This window comes from Mauremys reevesii, linkage group 7 (genome assembly GCF_016161935.1).
Source record: "Mauremys reevesii isolate NIE-2019 linkage group 7, ASM1616193v1, whole genome shotgun sequence".
NCBI classification, from domain to species: domain Eukaryota; kingdom Metazoa; phylum Chordata; order Testudines; family Geoemydidae; genus Mauremys; species Mauremys reevesii.
In genome coordinates, this window is record NC_052629.1 from 4,751,538 (window position 1) to 4,773,979 (window position 22,442).

General features: G+C 42.7%; 1 protein-coding gene across 8 annotated transcripts in view; it reads right to left on the reverse strand.

Moving 5' to 3' along the window:
• The window catches only part of NT5C2 (5'-nucleotidase, cytosolic II), an 84,749-nt gene that overhangs the window by 41,751 nt on the left and 20,556 nt on the right, over positions 1–22,442 (reverse strand). For 3 of the 8 annotated variants that reach the window (XM_039483038.1, XM_039483036.1, XM_039483039.1), the window contains 2 exons: positions 19,821–19,941; positions 3,895–3,968 (listed from right to left, as the gene is read on the reverse strand). In XM_039483038.1, the coding sequence (XP_039338972.1) occupies positions 3,895–3,968; positions 19,821–19,921 (175 nt within the window). In that variant the 5' untranslated portion in view covers positions 19,922–19,941. Of the gene's footprint in view, positions 1–3,894; positions 3,969–4,113; positions 4,697–4,762; positions 4,780–5,390; positions 5,411–19,802; positions 19,942–22,442 lie in introns of those variants that run through there. The other 5 variants (XM_039483037.1, XM_039483035.1, XM_039483040.1 and 2 more) reach the window with 4 other exon arrangements.

Consider the following 22,442-nt stretch of genomic DNA (forward strand, 5'->3'; position numbering starts at 1 on the left):
TCAATTTGGCTGCTGGCCTTTGGCTTCTCCAGTCCTCAGTGCTGTCCCTGAGGCCTTCCTTGCCACACTACTCATCTGCTGATACTGTAAAAAACGGTTACCCACCTGCTCTGTAACTAATGTTTTTTGAGATGTGTGGCACATGTCCATTTCATTTCAGGTTTATGTGTGTGCTCAGTGCACAGTCGTCAGATTTAACCTGAGCGATACCTGTCGGGGCGGCATGTGCACACTTTCCTGCTTCACACCACAACGCAAAGGTATAAAGGGCAGAGCCACCTGCAACCCCCATAAGTTCTTTCTTACTGGAAGACTCTGATAGAGAGGGGAAGAAGAGTGGGTCATGGAATGGACATGTGCAACACATCTTGAAGAGCGGGATAGTAACCATTTTTAATTCTTCAAATGATTGCACGTCTATTCCATTTCAGGTGACTCAAAAGCAGTTCAATCTGGAGGTCAGAGTCTACCTGAATAATGATTGAAGGATCACACATCCAAATCTGGCATAATCTCTAGTTTGCCCAGAGATGGCATAATGGGAGGCAAAAGTATACACTGAAGATCAAGTTGCCACTTTGCAAATGTCCAAAATAGTCAGCTGGGCCAGAAAAGCCACAGAGACTGCGTGAGATCTGGTCAAATGCACTAGCACTCTATTCAGTGGCAATACATCAGCCCTGTAGTAGCACAAATGAATACACCAAGAGATCCACAAGATCCTTTGAGGAGAGACTGGAAGAGACTCTGTCTGCAATTGCTACGAACAATGGAGATGATTACCTAAATGGTTTAGTCCTGTCCAGGTAAAATGCTAAGAATTAGGAAAGAAAGTTGATCAATATATTGCCTGATTGATGTGGACGTGAGATACCACCTTAGTGAGAAACTTCGGATGAGGGTGTGGGAATACCCTGTCCTTGCAAGAGACCGTATACAGAGGTCCAGAATCTAGTGCTTCTAATTCGCCCACTCTCCTAGCTGAGGTAATTGCGACCAAAAAGTCTGTCTTTATGGAAAGATGGAGCAATAAACAGGTAGCCAATGGTTCAGAGGAGGACCCACTAGCTTTGTTAACACCATATTTAAGTCCCAAGGGAGACCAGGATCTTGTCCTTGGGGGTACATCTGGTCCAAAGCCTTCAGAAATCTAACTGGCATAGGATTGGAGAAAAATTATCATCACTTGGCGGGTGGGAAAGCTGAGATAGCTGTTAGATGGACCTTGATGGAACTAATGGTAAGACCTCGCTGTTTTGGGTATAACAAATAGTCCAATACACGATGGATTGGAGCGTGGGGGTGGGGGAGGGGCACTTTTTTGCTGGGACAAAATGGATACTCCCACTTTGCCATGTAAGTAAACATAATAGAAGGCATTCTACTATTTACAAATGCACCTGGAACCCCCTTTGAACAAACCTCATGAAGCCTTAGACATGGAGCATCCAGGCAGTCAGGAGGGGAGCCTCAGATTGGGGTTGGAGGGCAACCGTGGTCCTGAGAGAAGAGGTCTGCATCCCACGGTAGTGGCAATGGAACTGTGTATGAGAGGGTCAGCAGAGTGGAAAACCAGTGTTGCTGAGGCCATTCTGGAGCTATGAGTACGACTCACAGATCCTGTGCTGCAGCATAAGCCTCCAGAGTAGATGGTACTAGGATAGTCTCCTGTACTGTTAACTAAATGGAGCCACTTCAGGGGCTGGTCTCAATGATGCCAGTGCCAATGCCAGAGTCAACGGTCCCTCCTGATCAGATGATTGCCTCAGAGACCTCCTCAGCCTCATGCATACTCTTGTATCCTTGTCCACATGCTTGCTGGACTTTGGTGCCAGGGACCTTGATCTATCGGATACTAATCCCTTAGATGCCATCTTTCACTGCCTCTTCCTCTGTAGCGGGGAGGGTGACCAGGCCTGAGGGTCAGTCAAAAAAACAGAGGAGCACTTCTGATGGACGCTGATGTGCTCAGTACCTTCTCTGAGTGGAAAATCTCCAAGGGGGAATGCAGGACCATCTCCAGCAGAAGAAACTTAAGCCCAGCCTCCCTTTTTTGGTTCTTGGCTTAAAGTTATTGCAAATTTGACACCAATACTTGACATGAGTCTCCCCACAACACTTCAGGCAGCTGGGGTGCAGGTCACTCACTGACACTGGCTTCTTGCAGGAATGGCAGGGATTGAAACCCAGTGACCAAGGCATGCCCCGTCACCAATACCCAGCAACAGGAACTGAAGTGTTTAAAAACACTTTAAAATAAAACTTATTTCTATAACTAACAAATAGTCTAAGGCATTAAAACTTCTGAAACAAGTACCAACTATCTACAAATATGAGGGGGGGGGGGAAATATTTCAGTAGCTAGATCACATGTTCCATCCACCATCACAGGCAGTAAGAAGGAACTGAGGGAGGGCAAGGGTCGGCTCTGCCCTTCATACCTTCAAGCTATGGTGCAAGGCAGCAGAGGGTGCATGTGCCACCCTGACAGGTACCACTCAGCGGAAAATCTCCAACAACTGTGCACTAGGCATGCGCACACCTGAAATGGAATGGACATGTGCAATCACTTGAATAACTAAATTACCAGACTTGACCTCCTGCACTGACCCATTTATCAACTAACCTTGACATTTTAGCTTCCATTTCTCATCTTGAACAGGATTATAGATAACAATTATGAATTAAAATACCCAGTGTAGTAGAAACACTATCATATACCTTATATCAATGACACTGATGGTGGTGGGAAGGGAGGATAGAAATTTGTGCAGTGCCTATTATTACAATATATACACTGCAATACAAACCTGGGAAATGAGCAATGGGCTTTTTATCTTTATCTTGCGTAACAGGCAGATAATATTCATATATGTATTTGACAAACAGTTTTATTTCCCATCCTCCACCTTAAGTTTCAGATCATTTGCATTCCTTGTACTTGGGCGATGGAGAAGTAAAGCATGAAAAATGTTAAAAGCTAAAAGGTCATTTATAGCCCATGAACAATGTACATCTGTACAGAGATGTACAAAGCTTTCTAACTAGCTTGTTCAACGGAAACATAAAATATTCCCTATGCTTTGACCTTTATTACACAGGCTCAGCCAACTGAGGAGTGGGAGATAAGGAAGCTTAGTCACAATTGAATTAAGATCTCTTTGATGGTGGTTCTCACAGGCATATTCTCCCGCCATGCTGGGTGAATGTACAGTCTTATCCTCACAGCATAAAAAACAAAATCAGTTTACCACTTACAGCCAGGTTCACATCATGGTGTACTTTTAAGCAAATAGGCATCTAGGACAATGGCTCTCAACCTTTCCAGAATACTGTACCCCTTTCAGGAGTCTGATTTGTCTTGCGTACCCCAAGTTTCACCTCACTTAAAAACTACTTGCTTACTAAATCAGACAAAAATACAAAAGTGTCACAGCACACTATTAATGAAAAATTGCTTACTTTCTCATTTTTACCATATAAATTATAAATCAATTTAAAGATAAATATTGTACTTACATTTCTGTGCAAATATCTAGATGAGTTGATATACCCCCTGGAAGACCTCTCCATACCCCCAAGGATATGCATATCCCTGGTTGAGAGCCACTGATCTAAGACACCAATTACATCCAGTGTAAGCTTTGCTCTTTCTGAGACCCCAGATCATTTGAAATTGCACTAGGGCAACATATTTTGGGACCAAATATGGTTTCAAGATAGTTGATCTAACTGAAACATCTGAAATGAAAATACTCTGAATAGGTGGCACTTCAGCCTACTGAGCAAGCACCTCCTAGCTAGACTGGCAGCAACCAATTTCTATTTTTCTCTTAACAAGTGAGAGACAAAGCACTGATCAGAATCAGTTATAAAAATCAAGAAGGAACTCACCAGCAAGTGTGTAATCCATATCAAAACCAAAGCACTTTATCTTTTCCATTGCTAAACTTCTGTTCACAAAGACCCTGTAAAGAAGAGAGGAAATAAATCCATAGGGATAAGCATTTCTGGAATAAACTTATTTGGGAGCAAACTTATTTCTCTTATTATCAAGTGACATGTGATCTAACATACCCAAACTATCCTAAATATGTAAAAATCAGAACTTACCTGAAAAATGAATGCACAGATCAGCTTTACCTATCAGTATGCTTCCAACAAAGCCATGACTTTTCATGGTTATTCTCAAAATTAGTGTGTGTATAAACATACACACACCCTAGTACAAGTCCTGTAAAAATTCCTAAATACAGGAATGCAAGATCTCTTGAACCCAGGCTCACATACAAGAGGAAACTGGATGGGGAGGAATGATGAAGTTTGCCTGATTAAAATAAAATATGACAGAGAGGCAAGAAGAGAGGGAATGAGATTAGCAGTTTCCTGGATAAACATTTACTATTTGAGACTGTTTTGAATGAATCTGAAAACGCAAGGAAAATTTAAAATGACTTCTCACCAAAATCTGACCAATACTATTATTAATCACTTAATATAACACCACAAAACACACAGTAAAATACATTCCCACCCCAAAGAGCATAGGGGAAGTTTTTACATTATTTGTAAGTGTTATTTTCCAGTTTTTATTTTTACTATCAAAATCTTGTTGCAATGAGAATCTATTCTGTATATTATTCTGATACTTCGATTTCAATGCACTGCATTCATTTCATTCAAAACAAACAAACAAACAAACCCAAGATAAAGAAATAGGTCAGAAAACACAAAAGAAACTGCATTCTGCTTCAGCTATTACATTAACTAATCCAGTTAAATTTCCCACATAATTTCCACCATGTAACTGATCTGTCGTTCCTCCTGATTTCTAGCCAGGGTTGGTCTCATCTGAGAACTAAAAATTAGAGTTGCAAACAGTAAAGCCAAGGATTCCACTGTAGGGAGGAATCTCAGCTTGTCGTCAACAAGGCTGATGTTGGCCAGAAATTCCAAGTATTGCTAGAGATATCATGCCAAGAAAAAAAAAAACTGCCTAGAAATGTCTGCGAAAGGGTAATAGTACCCAAGCATTCAGCTGCACTCTGGACCCAGTAAGGTTATGTCTGGATACAAGCACACTGCCCTCAGCAGGATGCCAACATAATTAGCCTTCTCTGAGGCTAATTCAGAAACACTTCTTTGAGAAGGTAATGTAATGGGGAGAAGGATACCATAAACAATGACAACGGTAAGTGCAAAAACAAATAGACACCAATTCCGTGAAGCTTCTAGTTTCAGAAGATCCTGAGATTCTTCTTCAGACTTATGGCCTGTCAGGCAGCCTACATCACATGCCAGTTTAACTGTGTGTCAATCTACTGAATCTAAAATTTAAACAGCAAACTTGTCAAGATCAAACTACCACACTTCAATGCCAGCAGCCTTACCTCATCTCTCATAGATGTTCTTCTTGCAAAATGTGTAGCAGTCTGATTCATATACTCATCTGAATCACATTACGCAAGTCCTTACAGGCTTCTCTAGGACAAATGCAGTTTTGCTTGAATCTGATTTTACTTTAGAACATCATTATATCTGAACCAAGCCCTAAGATACCGTATGTCTTCTTGAATAGTGCTAGGGAAAACACATCTGTGGCTAACTTAACTAGTCATTGGATATCATTGTTGTTCCACACAGATCCACTTGGAATAGAGTTTCTTTGGCACTAGTATAACTTTATCCCTAACCTTCCATGCTCGCTCGGGGACTCACAGTTTCCTGGCAAACTGCCCACCTCTGACAATGAGGCATGTAATGGGACTGAGGAGTTAACAATGACAATCTTTGCTGACAGATGTATGTAATATCTAAACAATGATATATACAGGAAAAAAACCTGTGAATAGAAATCCCTCTTGAAAATATCAGAGGAGATCATAAATTACTCAAGCTTCACTCTTGAAATAAAGAAATCAGCTCTCTGGGCTGTGGTGAGACAAAGTGTCCGAATCAGCAGCATGAACTATGGGTGTTTTTTAAAAAGAAGTTTAGATATCTCAGAGTTAGAACAGGTCAATGCTAGATACTACATGAAGAAAGAAGCCTTTGTGTAAAGGCGATGCTACGTTCTATTGCTTCTGATACCAAGAAATGCTTCTAAATATCTAATTCAAGTACATTGGTAAGCAGAAAATATTTCTGATCTGAAGTTTGTTCGGTTTGCTTTCTAAACAAGGAGGAAGAGATGTGTAGAGGGAATAACACATTTCTGGGAAAAGTTAGAAATAGTTTTTGCCCAAGCGTGACTGGCCCTGCAAGAGCTGAATTGAGCCAGGTGGGCCCAATAAGCTAATTAGGCTTCAAGCAGGGAAGCTTTAGTCTAGAGGCAGCTAGTTAGAGAGAAGCTCAACTGCAAGGGACAGACAGGACTTCTACAAAAGACAAGAAAACTGGAAGAAGACGGGACTGCAAGGAAGCAGTCTGTGGTAACTCTCTGTGAAGAGGGAGGTGTGTTTGGGGGACTGCAGAGCTGAGTTGCCTAAAGTTATTCCCTGGAAGGAAGGAGTAAGGAGACTGGCAAGCCCAGAGGAGTGGGGAGGGCCTAGATATGGAAGCAGCTCAGGGAAAGGTAGCAAGGGGCAGGGAATGGACTTGGGCTGCTGTGTAGAGGGTCGCTGACCAGAACCCAGAGTAGCAGTGGGCCCAGGTTCCGCTGCCAGCCATTGCGGGAGAGGCACCATGAGAAAGTGAAACAAAAGACTGCCTGAGACAGCTGGACAGCAGGAACTTTGATACCCCCATTCCCGGAAGGGGAAACCACAATAGTGACTTGGCTGGAGGGCTGAGTCACAGAGAATGCTGTGGCTCCTGAGAGCGGGAGAGGGGCAGCAGAGGAGAAACTGGACAGGTGTAATGACAGCTGGAAAAGGCATCAGCCTCACCAAGCTAATCCCCAGGACTGCCAGAAGGCGGTGCCATCCAATGGTGAGTGGAGCAACCCCGTCACACCAAGTAATAGGGCTTCATTTTGTACATTCTTTGAGCCTCACTCCCTGGAGGAGAGTTTGCCTGCTGAGAAAGAGGACTGAATGTCTGCCACATTGAAGAGGAAGGAAGGGTTATGAAGGAAAATTAGAAGAGCCTCACAATTCTGAAGAGGGTTTCAGTTATGGTTACAATGGAATTGACCAGAAATGATGGAAAGTTCCTTTTAGCCTTCAACATTCTTTTCATTAATCTGCTTAAGAATGCTCAACAAAATATTAACAAACAGCACAGTGGGTTTAAGATAAAACCTCATGTTGGTACTGGAGATAAAGCATGGTTTTTCTAGCGGCAATTACCAACACTGGCCAGGAAACCAGAATAAATAACTCTATTCTTGTGAAAGCCACTACTGACCTTTAATGACTCCACAAATGTTCAAGACCTTTGTTTTAAATCCCAATTAAAACATAACATTTCCCGTTCATGATGCCCACCTATATACCATAGAATCACAGGACTGGGAGGGACCTCGAGACGTCATCTAAGCCAGTCCCCTGCACTCATGGCAGGACTAAGTATTATCTAGAGCAGTGCTTCTCAAAGTTTGGCCGCCGCTTGTTCACGGAAAGCCCCTGGCGGTCCAGGCCAGTTTGTTTACCTGCCACATCCGCAGGTTCGTCCTATTGCGGCTCCCACTGGCCGCAGTTCGCCGCTCCAGGCCAATGGGGGCTGTGGGAAGGGCGGCCAGCACATCCCTCAGCCCGCGCTGCTTCCCGCAGCCCCCACTGGCCTGGGACGGCAAATCGCGGCCAGTGGGTGCCACGATCAGCCAAACCTGCAGACGTGTCAAGTAAACAAACCGGCCCAGACTGCCAGGAGCTTTCCCTGAACAAGCGGCGGACTGGCTTTGAGAAGCACTGATCTAGACCATCCCTGACAGGTGTTTGTCTAACCTGCTCTTAAAAATCCCCAATGATGGAGATTCCACAACCTCCCTAGGCAATTTATTCCAGTGCTTAACCATCTTGACAGTTAGGAAGTTTTTCCTAATGTCCAGCCTAAACCGCCCTTGCTGCAATTTAAGCCCATTGCTTCTTGTCTTATCCTCAGCGGTTAAGAACAACAATTTTTCTCCCCCCTCCTGGTAACAACCTTTTATGTACATGAAAACTGTTATCATGTCCCCTCTCAGTCTTCTCTTTTCCAGACTAAACCAACCCAATTTTTTCAATCTTCCCTCATAGGTCATGTTTTCTAGACCTTTAATCATTTTTGTTGCTCTTCTCTGAACTTTGTCCACATCTTTCCTGAAATGTGGTGCCCAGAACTGGACACAATACTCCAGTTGAGACCTAATCAGCGCAAAGTAGAGCAGAAGAATAACTTCTCACATCTTGCTTAACAACACTCCCGCTAATACATCCCAGAATGATGTTTGCTTTTTCTGCAACAGTGTTACACTGTTCACTCATATTTCGCTTGTGGTCCACTATGACCCCCAGATCCCTTTCCACAGTACTCTTTCCTAGGCAGTCATTCCCCATTTTGTATGTGCGCAACGGATTGTTTCTTGCTAAGTGGAGTACTTTGCATTTGTCCTTATTGAATTTCATCCTATCTACTTCAGACCATTTCTCCAGTTTGTCCAGATCAATTTGAATTTTAATCCTATCCTCCAAAGCGCTTGCAAGCCCTCCCAGCTTGGTATCATCCACAAAGTTTATAAGTGTACTCTCTATGCCATTATCTAAATCACTGATGAAGATATTGAACAGAACTGGACGCAGAACTGATCCCTGCGGGACCCCACTCGTTATGCCCTTCCAGCATGACTGCAAACCACAGATAGCTACTCTCTGGGAATGGTTTTCCAACCAGTTATGCACCCACCTTATAGCAGCTCTGTGATAAATAAAGTGGGGAGATAGCTCCCTTTGATGTACTCCCAGCCAGCCAGTTAGCTGTAAAATCACTCTTGGTAGCTGTACTTTACTTTCATTACCTGTAAAGGGTTAAAAAGTCCCCCAGGTAAAGAAAAAAAAGTGGGCACTTGACCAAAAGAGCCAATGGAAAGGTAGAACTTTTTAAAATTGGGAAAGAAACTTTGCCTTTGTCTTTTGTTCTCTGGGCTGGAGGGTCAGAGCCGCCATGCTATAAGCAGCTAAGCCAGGTATGATTATAAGTCATCAGATCATGCCTAGAACTACTTATCTGACTCCAAATGTGTAAGTAGATCAGAATGTTTAGCTAGACACGATTAGGGTTATTTCTTTTATTTCTTATTGGCTTGTGTACTCCTCTTCGCTAGCCCCAGATGCTTTTGTTTGCTTGTAACCTTTAAGCTGAACCCCCAAGAAAGCTATTTTGGGTGCTTGATTTTTGGAATTGCTCTTCTAAAATCTAGCAAAAGCCTAAGTTCCAAATGTATTTTCTTTCTTTTTGTTTCTAATAATAAAATTTAACTTTTTTAAGAACAGGATTGGATTTTTGGTGTCCTAAGAGGTTTGTGCATGTTGTTTAATTAGCCGGTAGCCACAGCTAATTTCCTTTGTTTTCTTTCTCAGCTCTTCTGGGGGGGAGGGGTGTGTGTGAAAGGGCTTGAGGGTACTCCACAGGGAGGAATTCCCAAGTGCTCCTTCCTGGGTTCAAAGGGTTTTGGGGGGGGGGGGGGTTTGCATTTGGGTGGTGGCAGTGTTTACCAAGCCATGGTTAGAGAAAAGCTATAACCTTGGGAGTTTAATACAAGCTTGGAGTGGCAAGTATTAATTTTTAAAATCCTTGCAGGCCCCACTTCTGCACTCAGAGTTGGGAATCAGCTTTAACAATCTCCACAACCCAGACAAAAACAAACACCATAACTGCCCCTCCCCCTTTGGATTGTCAGCATATGGGAAGGCGCATGCAACAGTCTCTGGTGGCAGTGGATGTTGACACTGACCCACAAGCTGGATGGCCTGCTGAGGTGAGTCAGGGGATGAAAATGGGGCTCCCTCCCTGTGCCCCACTGCACGGGGCTGCCCCCCCCAATGCTTCTCTGTGCCCCCATAGGGGGACACCCCCCACAGTTTGAAACCCTCTGGCTTAAAGAGTCAAGAAGTAAGTCTGAAAATAAACTCACTGAAAACTTTTTCATGCCAAGAGATCGGAGGTTGTAACAAACACCTTTCTTCTTCCTCAAATCAGACAGAAAATCTTGATTTCACCTCCATCGATTTTGGCCTTTTCCATTAAGCAAATGATGTTTTGTTGTTTTTTTTACCAGAGTACTGGTGTTAAAAAATCAATAAGATATGGAAGTGTAATAACACTGAGTAACAAAACAAATCAGATTGTACTCACAGCATAAAAACACCTTCTGTACCAGAGCAGCAACAACTGAAAATCATTCTCTGAGTTGACTTGCAGGGGTTATTATTATTGACTCCCTAGCTTCACCTCTCCACTCTAGGAGTGCGGTTTTCTGTAGTTTTGCATGCCCTGAAGGGAGTAGCCAAATGTGCCCACCTGTCTTATAGGACGATGGTGTCCCCATCACTTTAAATAGCCCCCAGTCTTCAATGTTCTCCTTTTAAAGGACATTAACATGAGGAGCTTATCTTTCTCTCTCTGTAATAAGATAGCAGCAATAGAGAAAATGATGATTGGAACTGAGCTCCCTTCAACCACTGTTTTCACTCTCTTCTCAAATGCTCAGCTTCCTCACGTGATGGAAGGTCTAATAGTCAAGGCCACCTTTTCTGGTGATACATTGAGGTGTCAAGGAACGGAAAGGAGAGAGGAAATTAAATGCACTTAACCCTTCTTTATACATATTAAAGTTTACTTCTACTAGATGACAGTACAGAATCAGCTAATTGCCCTGATCCTCTTGAGAACTGTAGGTCATTTGCCAAAGCACAAAGACATAAGGGCCCCTCAAGTCCTGGAACAGCACTTAACTGGAAACCACCATCTGAGCTACTTGGTTTCTGAGCTACCAGTGTTTGAAAGATGGGCCACAGCAGAGAAGAAACTGAAGCCTACAACTGTTTAAGGCAACAGACTGGGAAAAGCTTGCCTAGCTTAGAAAAGGGGGCTCAGAATGAGCTGGAGGCTGTTGTAAAAAACAAAAGGGGAAAATTGCTAGCCAGAAAACACAGGAGGCGCAAATTTACCCTGAAGTTTTGTTACAGTAGAATATCCTTTAACACAGTGACCATACTGCTTGTTTCCCTTTTAAGCTCTAAAATTTACCCTGGGTAACAGAAAAATACACTACATAGTAGGGGGGAAAGGAACCACTGTACATGAAGGTGAATCTACAATGACCTAACTTTCATCATAGCACATTTCACAGCAATTCGCTGTGCTGTAAACCATTACAAAGGAGGTGATCTTGTTTTTGCAACAAATTAATGATTTTTGAGTAACGTGTCTGAATACAAACTCTCATATCATAATAGAAGAGAAGCTCTGCTTACTAGAGAGGAAATTCAGAATTGGCCTCATTACACTAGAAAAGGAATGCCTACACAACTAAGAAGAATCCTGTTTATTTTGTTTAACCAAAAGCTCAGAAGAAATCATGAAATAAACATGCAGCATTCCTGTACCATGACCAGTGAAATATACATGTATTGCACAACTGAGAAGGGAACTTGGCATGTCTTCCAATGCCTAGGAGCAACAAAGGAGAATAACACAGTGGGGGGAGGGAGGGAGTCTACTTGCATAGCCTTATTTTTAAACCATGTCAGAAAATGAGCAAAGTGAAGGATAGATATTCTTTTTAAGCAATATTTATTTAAAGTAGTGCCTTTTACTGGGATTACACTTGTGGCGAGTGGTGGGAGGGGGGCACATTTTATATTTCTACTTTAAAGAAACACTGTAGTGATTAGTTTTGGCTCAACCCATCCCAGAAACAGGGGCTAGCCAGAAAATTTGGATCTGGATTTCAATTTCCTCAAAGTTTGGGGGTTTGGATACATCTTTATTTTAAATACAAATATCTTCAATGATCAGCAGAAGTGGTGAGAAAAGTTAAGGAGAGACAAGCAGCAGCTGAATGGATTTGTCTTTTTCAGTGTATCAAGCCTAACAGCTTCCCCCTCGCTGGCTTAAAAGGGGTGACGACACTGATAAAATTAGTGCCTGCTGTACCATTGCTTTTTGTGACCTTGGTGTGCTTTTACTGCTGGAAAGCTAGTCCCCTGGTATACTGTGGCTGGTGGAGACATAGAAATGACGCATGCTGCTGTCAGAAATTACCAAATAGCATTCTGTCTCAGCAAAAACAGCGACCTCCAGAAGCTACAGTGAAACTAGATTAACCTGTGACTGAGGTCAGACATATTTAATGGAAATATGCAGGTTCCCTGAAAACATTTATGTGACACCAGCCTGTCTTTTCTTTGGCATGCTGGATGCCTTGGCACCTGCCTTAAAAGGGTTAATGCAAAACTTTAAAACTACTACTGTCAGTGGAGAGACAAGGTGGGTGAGGTAATATCCTTTATCGGACCAACTTCTGTTGGTGACAGAGAGAAGCTTTCGAGATTACACAGAGCGCTTCTTCAGCTCTGCGTAAGCTTGAAAGCTTGTCTCTCGCACCAACAGAAGTTGGTCCAATAAAGGATATTACCTCACCCCACCTTGCCTAATATCCTGGGACCACCATGGCTACAACAACACTGCATAAAATCAATGGAGTCATACTGGGTTTTGCTGGCTCTTGTCCCTTTTGGCAGGTATTGACCATTCCACACATCAAGTAACTTATTTTCTTACATTTAACTTTCTTCTTTTGGCACACTTAAATTAGCAGAGTTCTATTTTACTCCATCTTCAACCTAACGAAGCCTTTATAACTGGTTTCCATGTTTTTAATAATTTCTTCTGGAGATGGTGTTTGGACTTGGGTCAGGTTTAGGTGGAGGTAAGGAGTCAGATAAGGGGCTGACGAAAGAGTCAAACTGGACAACACCAAAATCTCACAACCTGTTCTCACAACATTTCCAATATCCGGGTTTGAAATCTCAGAGGGCTGACTGTTGTTGCAAACTGGAAAATTTGGATCCCAATTGAATCCAAACCCTGGTAGGTCATAGCAGGGGCAAGGTTAAGGGCCAGAAATATGAATATGAACTCTTTCCTCTGAAATTCAAAGTCAAGATTCTAGTTTTGTCCTTTTTTATTCCCATTGTTTTGGTTTTCTTCCCAAGTGACAGCAAGATGCTGAGCAGCTAACATATGGCTTCAATCCCAAAATAACATCCATCTGTTCCATGGAACTATTAAAACTGGGCATCATGGAACATTTTCAGATTGAGTTTCTTTATTATTATTATTAATTTGGCAGTTGCACTGTTTTGTCATATTAATATGATATACTACTTTCTAGTTGAGGATCTCGAAGCATGTTACCAGCATAAATGATTTAGTTCAGTGGTTTTTCAATCTTTTTTCATTTGTGGACACCAAAATTTTTTTGAATGGAGGTGGGGACCCCTTTGGAAATCTTAGATATAGTTTGTGGACCCCTAGGGGTCTGCAGGCCACAGGATGAGAACTACTGATTTAACTCATATGACTTCTGTGAGATATTATACAGGTAAACTGAGGCAAAGAACTATGAAGTGACTTGTCAAAGATCATATTATAAGTCAGTGGCAGAAGTGGAATGTAGAATTCAGAAATCTTGGCTGCCAGTTCCCAGCCCTAACCACTAACTTAAAATAAACCAACTATACTCTGGCTGACAACTTTCAAAACTAATGAAAACCCAGTGTGATTCAAAAGGCAAAAGATATTGAACTCCCAACATCTGTATTTCTAATGAAAGAACCACCTCAGTCTTACTGCCCAGGTAAACCACAGCCAAAATTACATAAAATAAAAGCAGCAAAGAATCCTGTGGCACCTTATAGACTAACAGATGTTTTGCAGCATGAGCTTTCGTGGGTGAATACCCACTTCTTCGGATGCAAGCAGTGGAAATTTCCAGGGGCAGGTGTATATATAAGCAAGCAAGAAGCAAGCTAGAGATAACGAGGTTAGATCAATCAGGGAGGATGAGGCCCTGTTCCAGCAGCTGAGGTGTGAAAACCAAGGGAGGAGAAACTGGTTCTGTAATTGGCAAGCCATTCACAGTCTTTGTTTAGTCCTGAGCTGATGGTGTTAAATTTACAGATGAACTGGAGCTCAGCAGTTTCTCTTTGAAGTCTGGTCCTAAAGTTTTTTTGCTGTAGGATGGCCACCTTAAAATCTGCTATTGTGTGGCCAGGGAGGTTGAAGTGTTCTCCTACAGGTTTTTGTATATTGCCATTCCTAACGTCTGATTTGTGTCCATTTATCCTTTTCCTTAGAGACTGTCCAGTTTGGCCGATGTACATAGCAGAGGGGCATTGCTGGCATATGATGGCATATATTACATTGGTGGACGTGCAGGTGAATGAACTGGTGATGGTGTGGCTGATCTGGTTAGCTCCTGTGATGGTGTCGCTGGTGTAGATATGTGGGCAGAGTTGGCATCGAGGTTTGTTGCATGGGTTGGTTCCTGAGCTAGAGTTACTATGGTGCGGTGTGCAGTTGCTGGTGAGAATATGCTTCAGGTTGGCAGGTTGTCTGTGGGCGAGGACTGGCCTGCCACCCAAGGCCTGTGAAAGTGTGGGATCATTGTCCAGGATGGGTTGTAGATCCCTGATGATGCGTTGGAGGGGTTTGAGCTGGGGACTGTATGTGATGGCCAGTGGAGTCCTGTTGGTTTCTTTCTTGGGTTTGTCTTGCAGTAGGAGGCTTCTGGGTACACATCTGGCTCTGTTGATCTGTTTCCTTATTTCCTCGTGTGGGTACTGTAGTCTTGAGAATGCTTGGTGGAGATTTTCTAGGTGTTGGTCTCCGTCTGCGGGGTTAGAGCAGATACGGTTGTACCTCAGTGCTTGGCTGTAGACAATGGATCTTGTGGTGTGCCCGGGATGGAAGCTGGAGGCATGAAGGTAGGCATAGCGGTCGGTAGGTTTTCGGTATAGGGTGGTGTTAATGTGACCACCACTTATTTGCACCGTGGTGTCTAGGAAGTGGATCTCCCGTGTAGATAGGTCCAGGCTGAGGTTGATGGAGGGGTGGAAGCTGTTGAAATCATGGTGGAATTTTTCCAGAGTCTCCTTCCCATGGGTCCAGATGATGAAGATGTCATCAATGTAACGTAGATAGAGAAGGGGCGTGAGTGGACGGGAGCTGAGGAAGCGTTGTTCCAGGTCGGCCATAAAAATATTGGCATATTGTGGGGCCATGCGGGTGCCCATAGCGGTGCCACTGATCTGGAGATATATATTGTCATTAAATTTGAAATAGTTGTGTGTGAGGATAAAGGCACAGAGCTCAGCAACCAGTTGTGCTGTGGCATCATCAGGGATACTGTTCCTGACAGCTTGTATTCCATCAGTGTGTGGGATGTTTGTGTAGAGAGCCTCTACATCCATGGTGGCTAGGATGGTGTTTTCTGGAAGGTCACCAATGCATTGTAGTTTCCTCAGGAAATCAGTGGTGTCACGGAGATAGCTGGGAGTGCTGGTAACATAGGGTCTGAGTAGAGAGTCCACATATCCAGACAGTCCGTCAGTGAGAGTTCCAATGCCAGAGATGATGGGGCGTCCAGGATTTCCAGGTTTGTGGATCTTGGGTAGTAGATAGAATAACCCTGGTCGGGGTTCTAAGGGTATGTTGATTTGTTCCGGTGTTAGTGTAGGGAGTGTCCTGAGTAGATGGTGCAGTTTCTTAGTGTATTCCTCAGTGGGATCTGAGGGAAGTAGCCTGTAAAATTTGGTATTGGAGAGTTGTCTGGCAGCCTCCTTTTGGTAGTCAGAAAATAAACAGTAGCAAATATCTGACTGCTGTTTCTTGGTAACGATCAGTGACAAGAGTGGGTGAAACCCCAATTTTTTCCATTATTCAACTTCAGCCAGTTGTGGACGTTGTTGAAAACTCCAAAGAACTATATGTGGAAATCCAGAAGTGTTCGCTCCAAGTTTAAAAAAAAAAAAAAAAAAAAGACACTAGGGCAATTTGGTGGCTCATAGTCAGTCAATCTAGTTCTTATCTAATTGCAATCATGCTAAATGACAGTACTCATACGGAGGGATTGGCCTAGAGGTTATTCTCAACCAGGATAAGTCAACAAATACTGGATAGGGGAGAAGGTCTTAAATGTGCACACATTGAAAAAGAGCTTCCTGGTATTGACACATCAATTTTATTCTCACATTCAAACTTCTGGTACCAATACCAGCTTACAGTAATGCAGCATATTCTCAGTCAGAAGCTAGATGTAATTCTGTCTCTATGTTAATTCATCTTAAGGCATCACTTATTAACAGGCTCCCATAACATCATATAAGAAGGCTTGTAATGGATATTAACACTAACAAAGGTGTTCCATTTAAAGCTCCAAATAGTAAATAAACCTTTAGTCTGAAGATGAAAAGCCACTATTGGCTCTGATAGTTCCTTATGTTGTTGTTTTATAGCATTCTTTTGGACTTTTATGAGCGCTGAGAATGAGAGAGTACCTGATGTCTTAGATACAACCATCTATGAAACTAAAGCCAACATTTCATGCAGATTCCTCATATTTTGGCTAAGACTCAGAGGTTTGGGGGAGGGGGTATTTTCCTTCAGGTTCCTTTAGGGTTTAATGTTTTCAAGCTTTTCTCAGTGTACTCCAGGGGTCCCCACTAACAAGCGGCATTATCAAGAGGTGTCGCTGCCGAATTTCTGTGGCATTTCAGCAGCGATGCCTCTCGATGACACCACTTGCCACCGACAAGCGACGTCATCGAGAGGCGCCGCCGCCGAAATTCAGCGGCATTTCAGCGGATGCTCCACCACCGCCACGGTCCTTCGTCTGGCGCCTGCCAGACGAAAAGGTTGGGGACCACTGGTGTACTCTGTAAAAATTATGTGGTAACGTCATCCAGAGGACTGGAATTCCTTGAACAGCTGTACAAATCCATTTAATAACTAAGCAAACTTTTTTGGGGGGAGGGATGGCGGGGGGAGCCAAGTTTGACTTTTGAGCATTCTTATCTGTGGAATTTAGGCCCACAATCTTCTAGTCCTCAGGCTCTGAGTCATATATACTGCATTAATTAAACCAGTCTCAAGAGCAGAATTTCTGTCAATAATGTTAAATATTATCAACCAGAGAGTGATATAACCCAAAAAGTGCAGCATCTGAAATAGTTGATTCCAAATGTCATGGTAAGATTTAATTTAAAAGGGACACCTTCAAGTTACAATGAAAATGTAGGCTTAATTTTAAAAACTAATTTTTACAAAGTCCAATATTAATAAAAAAATTCATTTTTATGTCAATGATTTTGTTTGCATTGGAATGTTTGCAACTCAAATATTGCAGCTTCGTCCTAGTTCATGAGAACCAGAAAGTGTACCTGGTCTATTTCTTTTGTCCTAGATGGATGAAATGCATGAAGTAAACGAGCAATGTAAGTGGTGATATGCAAATTTGATTTTTAACATTCTTTCAGATTTAATAAAATCAGGTATTATTGGTAACAGGTAAAAAAAACCCAGAGTTGTTTTTATTGTTGTTTTTTTACGAGTGTACTTTTAACCCAATATGGAGTCTTCATGCTGTATCAAAACTTAATATCAGTTATCATACTGAGCTCCAAGTTGGCAGACTTGTCACATTTATAGTATTACCAACCTCAAACATTCAAAAATCATAAGTCAGACCCCCAAAAAATCAGGAGATCAGTTAAAAATAATAAAATTTTTAAAAAATAATAAATCTGGGATTTTTTTATTTTTCTTCTGGTGTTCTGTCTTTTAGTATTCATGTTTTAAAGCTTTTCTCTGCAACAACAGGGGCTAGAAACTTACTTAAAAAAAAAAAAGAAAGAATCTCAGCTTTCTTTCTATCTGCCACATCTCTCAAGCAACTGGGTCTTTACAACAAACACCAAATATCACAAGATTCACAATAAAATTGTGAGATTTGCTACAATGCATTTAAAAAGGAATGAAGAACTTAAGGATTCATACTTTATTCTTGATATTTATCTTTTAGGAAATTGCCAATAATACTGATGTTTTTCAAGAGTCAAAAGCAAAGTAGATCAATGCTAAAATAATTTTAAACAACTGGAAGTAACAATGGCAGCAACAACACGGCAAACAACTGTGATACACACACTTCATTTATACAGCACAAACAAACCACCAGAAAAATATACAGTAAAGTCAATGGGTGAAATCCCGGCCCCACTGAAGCCAATGTCAAAACTCCCAGTGATTTCATAAGGGCCAGGATTTCACCCCATGAAGTTATGCAGATACAAACCTGGTGAAAAGGAACACCAGGCCCTAGAGCTATATTTGCACCATCATGATTTAGTTACATTTATTAGAAAAGTTTGATTATGATATAGTGATTTCCTACTGTCCATAGGCACCCCAGAAGACAGTCCCTCACATCTTGACCTACCAGCTTGCACAGGGAGTCGTAACTAAATTCTAATGCCTCTGACTCGGCCAGACACCAAAATATATTTAATAGTAAAATGCAGCATTTCAGAAATTCACCTTGGGCTTCATGATTTTGCCTTTACATGTCTCACCTAGCAAACTTTGCCTATCATAGCACAGTAAGGTATTTTCCTCCATTTAGAGAATAAAAGATGTATAACCTGTAAAACACCATCTAGGAAGTCACACCCTACATGAATCACAAATGCAATATGACATTCAAGTGTAAAATATCAATTGGGATACTTGGTATTTGCATTTCCTTTATCAGACCTATATCTCCCTCCAAGACACTGTCACAACATTTGTTTTATTTTCAAATTCTGATTCTTTTACTAGAATTTTAAAAAACAACTGATTTCAGTCGTGCAAAAGGGGTACATATAGTCTCTTTGAATATGATAAAATAATTACATGACTGATTAAAATTACAGTTAAAACTTTTACACATACCTCCCTCAAACAACAAAATTTGTCACAGTCATTACATTTAAAAAAAACAAACACTATAATTCTACTTCTATCCAGTTAAGTCTTTTATTAGCACACAGAATGCATCTTCCTCTAGAAAGGAAAGATGATCTTGAGGTCAAGGCACTGAACTGTGCCTCAGAAGATCAGGATTCAATTCTTAGCTCTGCCAGACATCCAGTGTGATCTTGGGAAGATCATCTAATCTCTCTGTGCCTCAGTTCTCCATCTGCAAAATGGGGGTACTATTTCCTTTATTTCATTGCCTTCTTTACTTAGAGTGTAAACTCCTCGGGGCAGAGGCTGTCTCTTCCTGTGTTTGTACAGTGTCTACCACAATGTGTCTACCTGATCTGGGTTTGGGCTTCTAGGTGTTACTGTAACAAGGATACTAATATTATAAAATGTAATACTAAAATAAATAACCTCTGTTTTTGTATTTCACTTCCCTTATACTTACATTTATAACCTTCAATGTCTAAATAGTGTCTATTCTTTCCCACTTTGCATTGGACTAATATGGAAGAATTGGAACAATTGCTATGACATTTTTGCTATTGGGTATTTATCAACTTGAAAAAAATGAATGGTAGTTTCCATTGCAAAATTTGGCCGGAGATTAAACTTTCCACTGCAGCAGTGAGGGTTTACCACTTGTATCTCAACTGTTTAATCTGTAAATTCCTGCAGGTAGGAATCATGTTGACCTATACGTTGTATACCAATTAGCATTCTATTGGTGCTCAGTAAATAACTCCAGAATGGGTGAGGGGAAGTCATTTTCAGGTCTCTGCCAGTGAACAAGATGCAATCAGAAATTTGTTTTACATTTTATTTCCCTAACCCTACAAAATATGGGCAAAGCTTACATTACGTGAAAAACATACCGGTGATAGGCTTCCCGACGGTACTTTTTCAGAGCATGCCTATCCATGTTCGCAGGAAGATCTGCTGCATTCTGGAGTCTGTCACTCCATGAGGTTGTCATTTTTAAATGATCACTTAATTCTGGAAGAGAAAAGAGAAATTTGCTTAACCTGCAACATGTTTCATGAGAGTATTGTAAAGCAGGGGTCTCAAACACATGGCCCGCGAGGTTATTTTCTGCGGCCCGTGAGCTCCTTGCAGCCCCCCCGCCCTCCGCCAGTTCCCAGCATCTCCCATTGGCTGGGAATGGGGAGCGGTACCTGAAGCAACAGCAACACACACACCCCTGTGCCCCTGGTCCCCATGTTCCAGCCGCTTCCCGGAGTGGCAAGAGGGCAGGGCAGGCAAGGAGCCTGCCCTGCCCCTGGTGCGCGCTGGGCCAGAGCCCACCCCCCAAGGCCCTCCTGCAGTTGAACCCCCTGCCCTGAGCCCCTTGCCACACCCTGCACCCCAACCTTCTGCCACACCCCTCCTGCACCCCAACCCACTGCCCTGAGCTCCCTGCCACACCCGACCGCCTGCTGCATCCCGCACCCCTCCTGCACCCCAACCCCCTTCCCTGAGCCACCTGCCGCACCCTGAACCCGACCCCTGCCACACTCCGTACCCCTCCTGCACCCCAACCCACTGCCCTGAGCCCCCTGTTGCACCCCAATCCCCTGCCAATCCCCCTGCCGCACCCCTCCTGCACCCCAATCCCTTGCCCTGACCCCTTGCCGCACCCCTCATCCCTCCTGCACCCCACCCCAACTCCCTGCCCTGAGCCCCTGCCACACCCCACACCGCTCCTGCACCCCCCTGGGGGCAGGGAGGGGGCGGAGTTGGGGTGGGGATTTCAGGGAAGGGGTTGGAATGGGGGCAGGGAAGGGGTGGGAAGAGGCAGGGCAGGGGCAGGGCTTCATGGAGGGGATGGAGTGGGGGTGGGGCCGAGGGAGGGAGGTGTCAATAATGCGGCCCTCGGGCCAATGTACTAGTCCTCATGTGGCCCTCCTGGTCATTTGAGTTAGAGACCCCTGGTATAGCTGTTTCCTGATTACAAAAGGATCTTAGAGTACTAAGAAAATTCGACAAGATGCCTACTGTAACTACTTGTGTTTATAGGTCAAACTTGTAAAGGAAGTGACTGGAGATGTCTAAGTTCTTATGTGTTTGCACTTCCAGTCATATGAATCCTAGAAAATAGCATCCAGAGCAAAGTGTATCACCAAACACAAACTAAAAATATCAGGCCCAATGTCTGCTCCAAATGTCTTTGAAATACCAATTTAACTTTACCATATATCTCATCTTTCATACAAACTGCACCCCAAAATGTTTTCCCAGAGTTAAATAATGCGGTATCAGATGTAAATAATAATATTAGCAGATGGAGAGAGAAGCTAAGACATATGGGGAAGGGAGAAAAGCGATGTTTTTAGCTGAGATTTCAAATGAGATGCAGAGTCAATAAAGCAGAGAAATGCAGTATGGCTACTCCGGAGGGCTGGAATTCCAGAGGTTTTCCAAACGTGTGATTAGAGACAGGCCTTGTTTTTGCTGCTAAAAAAAAAACAAACAGTATTTTTTACCTCAGGGTAACTAACACGCATAAACTATCACAGGGTAAAAACACACAGAAGACAAGGCACTGTAGTTTTACAGAGAGGTGAGGTCAACCCCAGGTGGTGGTCTGGTGCGGATCTTGCCTAGAAGTTTGATTTTGTGTTTATAACTTGGGATAGCTCACACACTTCAGTTACCCCAAAGTATAAATACACTTTTTAGCAATGAAAACAAGGCCACAGAAAAGAGAGGCACTGTGGAAGCAGAGGGAATGGGGAGAGGAGTAGAAAGAAATGACTGTAATAATTTACACTGGTATCATTTTTCAGCTTCACTCAGGTAATATATGGGGCACATTTGCAATATGAATGAGTCAAATATTAACCATCTCAACTCTCCAGTAAAGTAGGTATTTACTGCCCTCCCCTTACAGCTAGGAAGCTAACACACAGAGAAGTTAAATGACTTTCACAAGGTCACAAACAGGGGTGATTATCAGAGCTAGGTTTAGAACTCCAGGCTCTGGTTCCCACTTCTGGGCTCAAACCTCTACACCAAATCTACAGATCGTTTTAAAATGGAAGAGGACAGTTTTTATTGTGACAGTCTGCGTGTGTTTATCTAGATTTTATTTGATTGCCATGAAATAAACAATATAAAAATCAAACCAAGGACAAACAATTTGGTTACAAAAATATATCCCACACTCAGCACTCTGTGACCACTTTCCAATTACTAAAAAGCAAGATTTAACAAATGAATTTGCACCACATTCTGAACGCCACCAGGCTTTGGCAGACAGCCTGAGGAAAGGCATTCCAGAGCTGAGAGCTCTCTACCAAGAATTCCCTGCTACACATCCAGGAGGTCAAACTCTGAGGAGCAGACAGCAAGAACATTCCAGCCAACTGCAACTTCCACAACAAGGCACACAGGGGAAAAGTGCTTCTGCAGTAGCCCATTCCCAGGCCATTTAGGGCTTTATAAATAATTACCAACAACTTAAACTGCACCCAAAGGCAAATGGATGGCAGTGCAGA